This window comes from Oculina patagonica, chromosome 6 (genome assembly GCF_052425735.1).
Source record: "Oculina patagonica isolate OP01 chromosome 6, crgOcupat, whole genome shotgun sequence".
In the NCBI taxonomy this organism is placed as follows: Eukaryota; Metazoa; Cnidaria; class Anthozoa; order Scleractinia; family Oculinidae; genus Oculina; species Oculina patagonica.
Window position 1 is genome coordinate 30,473,135 of NC_135763.1, and position 13,022 is coordinate 30,486,156.

The 13,022-nt window shown below is 36.7% G+C and overlaps 1 protein-coding gene across 1 annotated transcript in view; it reads left to right on the forward strand.

Annotated features, from left to right (window-relative positions):
- Window positions 1-743: 743 nt before the first annotated feature.
- Window positions 744-13,022, forward strand: part of LOC144658016 (uncharacterized) — a 32,919-nt gene continuing 20,640 nt past the window's right edge. The window contains exons 1-4 of the mRNA XM_078518342.1: window positions 744-829; window positions 3,038-3,109; window positions 3,418-3,489; window positions 3,908-3,979. Coding sequence (XP_078374468.1) covers window positions 744-829; window positions 3,038-3,109; window positions 3,418-3,489; window positions 3,908-3,979 — 302 coding nt within the window. The remainder of the gene's footprint in view (window positions 830-3,037; window positions 3,110-3,417; window positions 3,490-3,907; window positions 3,980-13,022) is intronic.

Genomic DNA, 13,022 nt, shown 5'->3' on the forward strand with positions numbered 1-13,022 from the left:
AAAGATCTGGAAACAATCAATAATTTGTTACAAGAACTACAGATAAATCAGTGTATCAAAACAATGAATCTTCAAAATCTTACAGCAACCTCCGAGATCTTCCTGGTCCACGCTTAAGTTTCTTCTGAATGAATATTTCGCATGAGAGCTGTAGCCTCAACATCACGCACAATGGACAGTCGACTATGAATCGTCCAAACCGTCGGGGAAATAAAAGCACCTTTCCTTCCTACACTGGCTATGCGGACAAGGTCATGTTTGCAGCCGAAAAGCTTTGTGAAATGACCTATCCGCTGTTATCGCAAAACATTCCGACGATTTAAATCGCCCCAGGTACGCCATCTTGAAAACATTATTTCCCAGTCTTGACTTTTTCTTCACCCTTCCCAGCCTGCCCTGCAACCTTCAACTCATTTTTCCCCAGTCTCTCGTCATTTTAAGGAACAAATGAGTAGGGACTGGGTACGAGTCTGCCGTCAACCATTAATGAGTTGATAATTGTTTTCAAAAATCAGATCTGTGGTTTTAAACGATCATTCTCGGAGACCCAGGCGCAGCTTGACGGGACGAAGCGAAGTTATCCATTTATTCTGTCACCAACTCGCTAGAGCAACGGTGATCTTATCCAGATACCGTGTTTAAATAATATAATATAATCGTTTACAGGAATCAGACTTTTTAAAGTGGATATGTTTGGATTAGCTATTTTTACCATTCAAAAATATAAGTAATTTTAGAACGTCATGTTCGCCTCAAGGGTACTTTCTTCCTGCAACTTATCGACCTTACCAGTTGGAGTGTTTTCAAATCTTTCATCTTTAAGGACGCTGTAAGTGTAGAACAAGTTGTGATTTCTCTATATTTCTTCTTCGAAGTAGATCTCAAACATGACAAAAACGATTAAACGTGTATGGGAAATTGTCTCGCTATTTTTGTTTCTCTGTTTTCTGTTCATTTCTTTTCCGTTCAAGTTCCTTTACTCCTTCTAAGGTCGCCATCAAACTTTTTTTACTGGCCAACCCTCAGTGAGTTGTTTATAATTGCCCCCGCAGGGTTTTGGCCCAGAGGCCAAAACCCGAGGAGGCATCATTATGGTCCGCGCGAATATAGAGTATATATGGTATTACCAGACAAAATCTCGACTTGGCCGAAGTGCGACCGCAAGTAGAGTATCGGTAGGTGTGTTAAAATGCCCGCAAGTAGTATCGGTAGGTGTGATAAAATTGCCTGTACGGTGATTGGTCAATGATGACGCAATATACGATGATTGGGTGATGATGACAAGCCAAAGCGTGAGCACGTGCACAGATGACAACAAGTAAACAAACGAAGCTTATAAGGCTGATTGCAGTTGGGCAGAATTTTGAAAAAGATAATTTGAGGTTTTATTCGTGGCCTATTCGTTTCACAATGTCTAAAAGCCGAAAGCAATGCAATTGTTGAAAAGTCTTCGCGATGATTAACTAAGTAACTCGCAGAGAAGTAAGAAAATCCACATGTTTTACATCTGAGTGGCCGAAGAAGAAATATGTCTAGGAACACTTACGAACATATCAAGCCATATCTTCAAATTTGTCTGCGATTTACGATAAGCAAGCCCTAGTCCAAAACTGCGATTTACTAAGCGCAAACTACTTGAACGGAGAAAAGCCTTGATCAGTCAATCTCCGGACGAGATTTACAAGAAATTTAAAAAAAGATCTCGAGATAATTGTTTAAGACTCGCGGCAGGCGAAACCGGAAACCAGAAGCGAGCGACTTTTAGAAAGTCAAGCGTTTAATAATAATAATCTTTTATTAGGAAGCCTTCATTCACTATACAGTGGTTTTCAGAAGGTCCTAACTTAGATTAAAAATACTTAATAAGACTATATACAATAAAACGAAAAATAGCTAAGAATTAAAAACTATTATTAAAAACTAACTTCAATACAAAAGAAAGAATTAACTAAAAAACCTACTTAGAACCTACTACTTCATTCACTATACAGTGGTTTTCATAAAGGTCCTAACTAAGATTAAAAATACTTAATAAGACTATATACAATAAAACGAAAAATAGCTAAGAATTAAAAACTATTATTAAAAACTAACTTGAATACAAAAGAAAGAATTAACTAAAAAACCTACTTAGAGCCTGCAAAGGTGAGAAATTCTTTCGGTATTCTTTCCTTTAAAAAGTAAATCGTTGTCTTGAAGCGTGATTTACGATAAGAAAGCCTTTGTCCAACTGACCGTGATTTACCAGGCACAAACTACTTGAATGGAGAAAACTTCAAAAGTCTTGATCGGTCCACTTCCGAACGAAATTTTAATTTTACAAGATGATATGCGGCAACAAGAAAAGACATTCAAAAGAGATCTCGAGATGCATTGTGATTATTTAAAACTCGCGGCAGGCGTTTGCTTTGACAAAGGAAAGAAATTATTTCGACATCCTTTTCTTTCTAAAGATTTATCATTCTCATGTCATTCTTCATGCTCGGGCACTCAGCCCATATATTTATAAAACAATTGGGCCGGCTCAAATGGTAATTTTAAAACGTTTTGCTGTTTCTAAAGTTTATCCTCGCTGAGATCAAGGCTTTACCAGAGTGAAGTGAGTTCGATTCGAGCCTGCAAAGCGGCCCATTCAAATCGACGAAGTCACGAAAACGTGCCACGCAAGTCGCGATAGGTCGACCGTCCCGGCGTGTTAAATTAATAAAGACGGCGGACTTTTTCTAAAGTCTAGCTTGAGTCTAGCTGAGATGTGCGGAGTAGCACTGCGTTGTGTGTCGTGTTGCAATGCGTTACGTTGTGTACTGTCGTATTGATGTGCTGTGCTGTGTGGAGTTAAAAGAAGTAATACTTCAACTCGCTGGTGTTGAAACCCGACACCATAGGTCTCTTGGTTTAAATGTGGGCCTTCTCTAATCTCTTTAATTGTATAATTGGTAAGTAAACTTCAAAAAGTCCTTTAATAAAAAAAAATGTGTTAATTGGCAAGTTTTATAACTATTTTTTATTTTTTACTATTTTTTTATCTTTTTTGCAGAGATTTGAGTTCAAACAATATTCAAAACCCCACAGGAGATGAATTCGTCCCTATTAAACAGTTACGCCTTCTGTACGTCTCTGCTATGTTATCTAACGACTTATTAGCAATTTTCCAGTCCTCTTTTGAGTTCTTCTTGAGTGCATTCCTTCCTTTTTTATCCTCAACCCTTGTCCAAACTCTAATAATGTTTTCGTTCTTAAATTTTTCCTCTTCTTTGCAGAGAGTTTAGTTTAAACGACTTTCAAAACAAAACCGCAGGATTTATCTTCCATCTTCATTTAAGCATTCTTCTTGAGTGCATTCCTTCCTTTTTTATCCTTAACCCTTGTCCAAACTCTAATAATGTTTTCGTTCTTAAATTCCCCTCTTCTTTGCAGAGAGTTTAGTTCAAACGACTTTAAAAACATAACCACAGGTTTTTTCTCCCATCTTAAAAGTTTAACAGTTCTGTAAGTTTAATTCTGTTTAAGCATTGCAATATCAACTTCTCTGCCTATTCCTGTCCCACCTCCTTCATTCACAGCGGTCAAACGCAGCGCGCCTGCGCAGTTCATGTGTAATTGCCGCCAAAATTTCCATACTAAGTCTTAAATTTTCCGTAAACTTTTACTTTGAAGCCAAAAATTAACGCCGTCCCTGGAAAGTTAAGGTTTATACGCCGCTTATGTATTAGAAATTCATCTCCACTGAGTGTCCCAGCTTGAACTTTTCTTTCACCGTACTATTTCTTTAACAATTTCTTGCAAAAGTTTTCCCACTTTCGAGTCGAATGTTCGAGGCGGAGTAAACCGGACGTGACGTCAATTTTTGCGTTTGACCACCGTGAACCTTCTTCATGTTCTAAGTACTTTCCCCCTTTCATTGCAGGTATCTGGATTCAAATGATATTCAAAACCTTACTGCAGGAGTATTTTCCAATCTTGCAAATCTAACACGCCTGTACGTTGATAAACATGACTTAACCTATTATCCAGTTCTAAGGCACAATATCACACACGAGAGGCCCGGGTTACGGAAGCCAGAACAAAGAAAAGGGTTTTATAATATTTCGTTTGACTTCTGTAAAAAAAACGAACCCAAGAGAATGATAATTTATCATTTTTACTCAAACGGTTAAAAAACATTCTCAATCCACCAAAACAGCTTTAAACGTAACACGAAAAGAGTTATCATTGAAAGCACATTTTCAAAATATAAAACGCTGTACCTTTTTTATACTACCAGAAACCCACGGAACCGTATCATAACATATCTTTTTACACACATTGGATATATGTTCATCAAAGCAGAGTTCGTTATCCACAGTCATTCCAAATAAATCAATTGAATTCTTTACTGGAAAGGAAAAGACATAGTCAGTTTTCCCCATTATCATGGCTTGATGTTTGCTGGGATTAACTAGCATGCCATTGTTCCTGTACCATTCGTTTGCAATGCCAACGTTATACAACCAAAGCAACCCAAGCTATTTACTCACACTGGAAAATTTGAACCATTTACAGACTTCAATAAAGTTAGTGAAATCTCAGTAAAATGTCTACATTCTCCTTGTAAATTGCAATCTCTGTAAATGTGCACACTTACAGAGATTTTGTAAACTACATAAAATGTCCGTAGATTTCAGCACTTTTTCTTCGTTGAAATCTCATAAAATGTCTATGAAATGTTGCTACTTTTCTTGTAAATTTGGTGCAAGATTTACAGAGATTCTGTGACATATATATAAATCTCTGTAAATTAACCGTAAAATCTCCACGTTTTCTCATTAAAAAAAGTGGGGGATAAAATCTCTGTAAAAGCGAAATTACAAAATCTCAATAGAATCTCTGAAAAAAGTGAACGAAAGTCATTGCATAAAATGTCAGTAAAATATGAACAAAATAACTACATAAAATGTATCCCAAAAGTACACACAATGTCTATAAAATGTATACATTTTATTGCAATAAATCTCTGTAAAACGTCCACATTTTCTCTGTAAAATCAACATGGAAAAGCAAGAAGCGTATGTGAAATATAGCATATAATCTCAATAAAATCTCTGTAAAATCATTGCATAAAATGTCAGTGAAATGTACACAAATTAACTACACAGAATGTTCTTAAAAAGTACAGGAAATGTCTACAAAAAGGACATACTTCATTACAATAAATCTTAACAAAATGTTGACATTTTCTCTGTAAAATCAACAGGAAAAAAAAGCATTGTAAAATGAACCACTCTAAAAGTTGAATACAAAATTTAACAGTTCATGTTTAAATGCCACTGGTATGGTAACATGGCAAAGAATTCATGTTGATTTCGATTTAAAACATACATCTTTGAATAAGACTTTTGCTTTGGAATACAAGCAATATTCGGGGAAAAAAGAACTCGCTTGAATGGCCGACATGTCAACTAGACGATGTTTGCTCGCTGCTTCTACATGTATGGTTAACAATGGGTAATTAAAATCTCAAGAGAAGTTAGAGCCGTGAACTTGCAGTTTTTTCAAGCGTTTTTCAAGTTACCACCCTCTCGCGAGACGAGATTCTCATCTCGCGAGAGGGTGGTAACTTACTTTTGAGTGGTACTGTAATAACCAGTTAGCCAGAGACCAAAAGGAAAAATGTGGAGTATCCATTTTACAGAGGTGTGTCTTGCAGAGGTAGAGACTGAGTGAAGTATTTTTGTCTATTTAAGACCATGTGAACAGCCTGTAATAGGGAGATGTATGCATTATAGATGTGCTCATAAGTTCAACTGTATTGACCTAAATTATTACAGTCCAAATTCTTTTTTACAGAAACCTTTAAAATATGAACACCTCCCCAAAAGGGTACAGCTTAACTGAAAAAGGCAAAATTGATATGAACTCTTCAAATTGTACCTCTGTAATGGGCACCTCCATAACATGGACACTTTTTCAACGACTGTTGTGTACATGAAGCAGGTTGTCATTATAACAACAGTTATCCTCTTTCATAGTTACATGTACAGTGTATGTTACCATACCAGCAGTACATACATGGTAAAAGTATAGGAATTTAATTCAATTACTGTAAAATAAAAAAGGTATTACTGTACATTCATTTTGTGTAACACAAATTATAACTAAATACAGTTGAATCCCTATAACTCGAACCCTCAGTAACTCGAACCTTCCGCTAACTCTAACCTTTTCTGATTCCCCTCCAGGCGATTTCTTACTAATTTTACCCTCGAGAACTCGAACTCCCGATATCTCCAACCTTTTTCGATTTCCCTTGAAGGTTTGAGTTATCAGGATTCAACTGTAATTCAAACACCTACCCTACTCTACTTATGTCCAGGCTATTTACATGTATATAAATGACAGCTCATCATCATTCAGTAGCCATGACCATCTACAATTTGCTTGGTCACCTCTGTTGCATCAAAATTGAGAACTTTGTATGTATGTCAATGCATATTTTTTACTTACATAACAACAACACTTTAAACCAGTGTAGGTGTTTGTGCCAGTGATGAAGCTGGACTCTGTTCTATCTTTAGCCAACACGTTTACAAAAAATACTGATAGTAGTAAAAATAAAGATGTTAAATTTCAAGCTCGGTGGTAAATAGTTAAGAAATTATTCAACATGACACGAGCATGGGACAAAGAAAAACTCTGAGTCCCCGACAGGAATCAAACCCATGGCCTCCCCCAACCGGTGTCTGGGAGGCCATGGGTTCGATTCCTGTCGGGGACTCAGAATTTTTATTTGTCCCACACTCATGTCATGTTGAATAATTTCTTCACTGGTGATGTTTTGTCAATGTTCATTCACTACTCAAGGACAGTACATGTAAAGGTAATATACAAAGGTAATAAAACAAATCAAGCATTTATATATATGTACATAGTAGACAATTTGGCCTCCTGAACATGTAGCTTGATGCCTTATTTCTTTTCACTTTGCCATGTTGCAAACGTGCATGGTCATGCCCTTTTCTGTGGTGAACAGAAAAAAATACTGTTAGTTAACTGCACACAAAGGGCCAATGTTCTAAACGGAACAAGTAAGCAAAATTACACCAACAGAGTAGGTGACAATAATTATTAGACCAACAGCTAAGATAGTTGTAATGTAATTAACATTTTTAAATTTAAGTATTTACAAATAAAATATAAATATGACATAAAGTATCTGACACTAAGACACTGTTCACACACTCATTTGTATCCATACTGCCTTTGAACTGGGTACGGGTACGCCTTTGCTTTAAACAGCCCTGACAGGTGCAGGGATGTAGCTAAGAAAACACTAATCATCAACAAGCCCAGCTGGCTTTTCTGGCCTTGGGAGCTCTACAAGTTTACCCATTTGCAAGTCTTTGTTTTCATGTGAAACTTCAGCCGGTTTTAAGTTCTCTTTCAGCTGGTAAATTTAGCCGGCAGCCGGCCCTTAATAACATCCCTGGGATGTTGAAACAGCATTGTTTTGAAAATGCTGAGAAAGTGTTCTCAAAAATTATAGTTTCATTGGTCTGTAACAGCAAAACAGCTCTATTAAAAAAAAAAGGATCGTTGTGTTTTGGTGTGAAATTGGCTGGCTCCTAAAAAGTAAATATGGCAAATCACAGAGTGTACTGCTTGCTTATACACTTGGAAAATGGTTTGATTGGTTTCCTGTGAACACTTTAAAGCCATATAGCTTTGATAGGTCATGCATATGTAAATCCCTGTTGATTGGAAACCGCATCTGTGTAAACAATGCCTCAATCTTATGTGCAGTTACCATAATATAAACAAATCAAAAAATGAACCAGGACATAAGGGTTGATTTGGAAGCTTGAGTAAAAACAAAGACTCTTAAAATAATAAATAATTATTTTACTAATACAATAAGGTGCAAAAAAATAAAGGAACTGTAAATGTAATATGAACAGAACAATTAAACCAGCACATTTAATCTAAAAAATATAGAGAGGATATGCTGAAATATATGTAAATTTTTTCCTAGTAACATGCAGCACAAAACCTATAGTTGATGTTTGACAGATATTGCAATAAACAGGGAGGTGTGGTTGACTAAATCCCAGATCATGCAATCCAGGTTTGAGCTCTAGCTGGGGTAGCAGTATTCTTTTCTTGGGACAAAAACACAATATTGGGATCATAACTGAATATATGTATCTGCTATTATTAAAAACAAGCCATGCTATATTCCAATTTCTGAGTTTTGACTACAGGTAGTTAATAGGCAATAGAATTTTCAATATGAGCTCTTATAAGTTCCCACCCATTAATTTTTGTGTGCGCTCATTGGACAAAACGCATCACGTGGTACAAAATCGGACGACGGGTATCAGCGAATATACCCCGTCCGATTTGATATCCGTCGCCCGATTTTGTAGGTAGGCAGAAAAAAACAAATGAAGTCGCCTTAGTCAATTCTAACTGTTAATGAAATCACAGAGTTAAAAAATCACGTAAACCAATCAACTTAGATTAGTTTCAACCACAGTTAAACCGGGTTTATAACGTAGGTTTTTTCCTATAAATTTACTGGCGATGAAGCGCGTTGTAGAAATAAATTGGAGGGTTATAAAATAAATAAACCCCTTTCTGGCTTGCTGGTATATTAGAGGATAATGCCCTTGGCTGAAAGATTGTCCTCAAAATTTCACAGTTGCCCTTGAAGCTTCGCTTCTCGGCCAACTGTTCATTTTTCGACAATCTTTCGGCCTCAGGCATTATCCTCCAATATACCAGCCGCCTGAAGGGGTTTATTTACTAAATACAATGTACTGTGGACAATATGGTGGGTGTATGCATTGACGAGAACAACCCGGCCGGGACCTCAAATATTTCATTTCTTTTGGTGTTTAGAATAAAACAACAGTTCCACTCATACTTGTTGAATAGGACATATACAAAACATGGACCCGGGTCCATGGACAACCCCTGTGGACCCGGTCCATGGACCACCCCTAATTTTCAAAAGAAAATCAATTGACGGCAGGTACCAAAACCCAAAACAACGAAATGAAACCACCGAAACGAAACGACCAAAACAAGCTAAACCACCAAAACGAAACCGCCTAAACAACTGAAACAGTAATCTCGTTTCCGCATCTCGCGGGTAGACGAAGCCGGAAGGCGAGACTGGCCAAGTAAGAAAATTCAATTTTTTTATTGGCTCTTTCAAAGCATGGCTGTCACAGCGCTAAAATTTGAACATGCGATGCGGCCCCAAGGGATTCAATGTCTGTATGTTATTCAAATTATAGATCATGCACGCAATCATAATATATTCATTTTTGGTACGTTTCGTTGTTTCGTTGTTCGGCCTCAAAAGACAAGAAGATTTCGTTTTAGTTCTTTGTTGCATTATAAAGCTATTTCAAACGAATAACGATGTTTTAAAACAGAGAATCTGCCGTAAGAATATTTACGTTTGATTACGTGACCGGATCAAATTTGCATAAAATCTAGACATGTCTCAGACATTGCATGTAACCGCCGAATGAACAGTTTTTTTAAATCAAATATTTTTACCCGACCTAAAGCCTTCTTAATGGCTTTTTGCTTAGTAAAATACTCTGCTAGACAACAAGACAAAATCACCTAGTAAACAGACTAACCGGAGTCCTAGTTGATTATGTTTCGTTTCGCTCCTTTAAACCGTTTCGGCGGTTTCGTTTTGGTCGTTTCAGTGGTTTTGCTAATTTGGTTTTGTTTCATTTCGTTGTTTTGTGTTTTAGCACCTGCCGTCAATTCATACCCTGTCCCCATTCTACACTTTGATTTTCTTTCAAAAATTAGGGGTGGTCCACAGGGGTGGTCCATGGACCGGGTCCATGTTTTGTATACGTCCTGTTGAATATGAGTTAGTTGTAGCCAACTGATATTCAACACATGCTAGTGGAATGACTTCTAATCAACAATTGGATTTCGAAACACAATTGAAGCAAGAAGAAAGGTGTATTTTAAGAGATAAACTTCAGTAAATGCCAGGACTTGAGCTCTGAGGACTCAGCCAGGAATAGGGACTCAAGTCAGAACTATTTTTTAGTTTTTGAACAGTGTGAAACTGTATTAAAAAGTCCTTGTTGTTATGATGTTGTAATCTTTACACTATTTATAGTAGTAGTGATCTAAACAACAAATAAAAGCTAACCAGTCCTGAGCTCGAGTCCTGGCTCAAATCCTAGCTTCTAGCTGAAGTCTTTTGTTTTATTAAAAATGCCAAAAGAATTGCAATATTTGAGCTCCATAGCTATTTTCGTTGACGCGTATCCGCTGCCAAATTTGTGGCCAATGGTATATGAGCTCATATACTATTGCCTGTTAACCAATCAAAACGCAGGAATTGCAATATACCATTGCTAGTTTTTAATAATATGGAATATCCCACGAGCCACTTGTATTTTGGCGGTATACACACAAGCCTTTAGGCGAGTGTGTATATGAAGAAAATACAAGTGACAAGTGGGATTTTCCACAGTATACCACTACAAAGTGTTGTGTAACTATTTTATACATGTACCATGCCATATAGAAAATACGCTTACAAAATTTCGTCGAGATTAAGATCGCGGCACACAATGGGAAGGTTAGGTTGAATACCGTCGAATAAACAATGGCTTCCTTGTATTCTGATTGGCTGTATTTCCTATGGCATGGTATAGAAGCTCACATGCCATTGCATGTAATTGTAAACCAATCAAATGAAATCTCAGAAATTGCAACATAGGTACCCTGGCTGGTTGTTATGATTCATGTCGAAAAAAAGAAGGATAAAATCTTCTTTAATAATTTCTACAGGGAAAGATTTTCGAACTGAACTTCAATTTTCCTTATAAAAAAGTCTTACATGTAAGCCTTACATTTTATCTCCCTCATACATGTGCACGAACTTTTCAAAGGGACTCACAAAATCGTAATGTATGTACGAAGACTTTATCATCACTTATAATAATTTATAATAGAAAGCTCATCAAGTATCTACTACATAATCTAACAAACCAAGACTTTCTACATTTATAAACGTACCTTGAAGTCCACACGAAGCAGCAAGCATTACAAAACTGAACCAGTATGGCGAAATTTAAACATGGCGGAATACTCCACTCAGTGACACTCGATTTCACTCGACTCTGAGCAAAAGAAGCCGTCGGGAGTAGATTATCGTCAGAAATACCGATAAACGTCATGAAGCGAGCTTTAAACTAACAGAAAAGCGACTCGAGCATCGAATCTTCATGTATAAACATTTGTAAACGAATAAAAGTTCGTTATCATGATTATAAAACAAGCGCCAGAACCCTTCAAGCGTTTGCGCATGACCGTTTGGTACTCAGACCTCCTCCGTCCAATCGTCAAGTCTCGTTCCCAGAGCCTTCTCATTGTCTTCCGTCCTTTTGTTCGAAAGCGTATGGACGTTCGACGAAATATATTTTTATCTTCTTTTCAGTAAAATAGGGAAAATGTACTCAACTTTCTTTGATTTAATTAGTCCTTTTGTTTTTTGGGGGAGTTTTGAGGTTTTTGTCGTCATGTGTCGTAGCCATGAAGGCTACGACAAAATGAAGGCTACGACAAAAAATACGACATAAATCATTCATACGCCTACATGAATCGTCCATATATACGCATATAAATCATTCATACGCTTATATAATTTTTCTTTTCCATCGATTTCTCGAATCGTGAGTTTTGGACGCCTGTGATTTTATGGACATTTTATGAAGCCCTGTTTGTGGCAATTTATAGACATTTTATGAAGCCCCGTTTGTGCCAAGGCTCTGCCAATTTATGGACATTTTATTGACATTTTATGAAGCCCCGTTTGTGCCAATTTATGGACATTTTATGAACTTTTTATGAAGCCCCGTTTGTGTCAATTTATAGAGATTTTATGAAGCCCCGTTTGTGCCAATTTATGGAGATTTAATGAAGCCCCGTTTGTGCCAATTTATGGAGATTTTATGAAGCCCCGTTTGTGCCAATTTATGGAGATTTATGAAGCCCCATTTGTGCCAATTTACGGAGATTTTATGGACATTTTGTGTCAATTTATATAGATTTTATAAAGCCCTGCATGCGTCATTTTATATTGTGTGTAGTTCCCCGTTTGTGTCAATTTATGGACATTTTACGGACATTTTATAAAGCCCCGTTTGTGTCAATTTATGGACATTTTATGAACTTTTTATGAAGCCCCGTTTGTGTCAATTTATAGAGATTTTATGAAGCCCCGTTTGTGCCAATTTATGGACATTTTACGGACATTTTATAAAGCCCCGTTTGTGTCAATTTATGGACATTTTATGAACTTTTTATGAAGCCCTGTTTGTGTCAATTTATAGAGATTTTATGAAGCCCCGTTTGTGCCAATTTATGGAGATTTTATGAAGCCCCGTTTGTGACAATTTATATAGATTTTATAAAGCCCTGCATGCGTCATTTTATATTGTGTGTAGTTCATAAACATTTCTTACGTGATTCCGGTACGTGTTTCAAACGTCAGAGTGCATGTTGATTTACCTGCTTAATTAAAAACCGTGCATTGTAAGAGAATACCAGACTGGATAACTCTTAAAACCAATCTCTTTTACCCCACTCACAGGTAAATCAGCCGGCACTACGTTCTTAGTTCTTGCAATGACAAGAAGCTGGGACCTCAAGGACGGGCATTAATTAAACGCACATTAAATTATATGGTCCGACTGCAATAGTCGAGTCTTCTAAGTTTTTTCCCTCTTTATCCCTCTCAATATCTCTTTCTCTCTTTCGCTCTGTTTTACTGGTTTGGAGACTTGAAGATGTGAAAATTTACAGAGATTTTATGATGTTTTGCTTAGACAAATTCATTTGGTAAATTTACAGAGATTTTGTTACTTATTTTGAGAACTTATCATTTACAGACATTTTATGTGCTGATACTAAGCCCGGTAAAATCTTTGTAAATTAAGATTTACAAACATTTGTGTGAGATTTTATGAAGTCTGTAAATTTGTAGTCTTTACGTC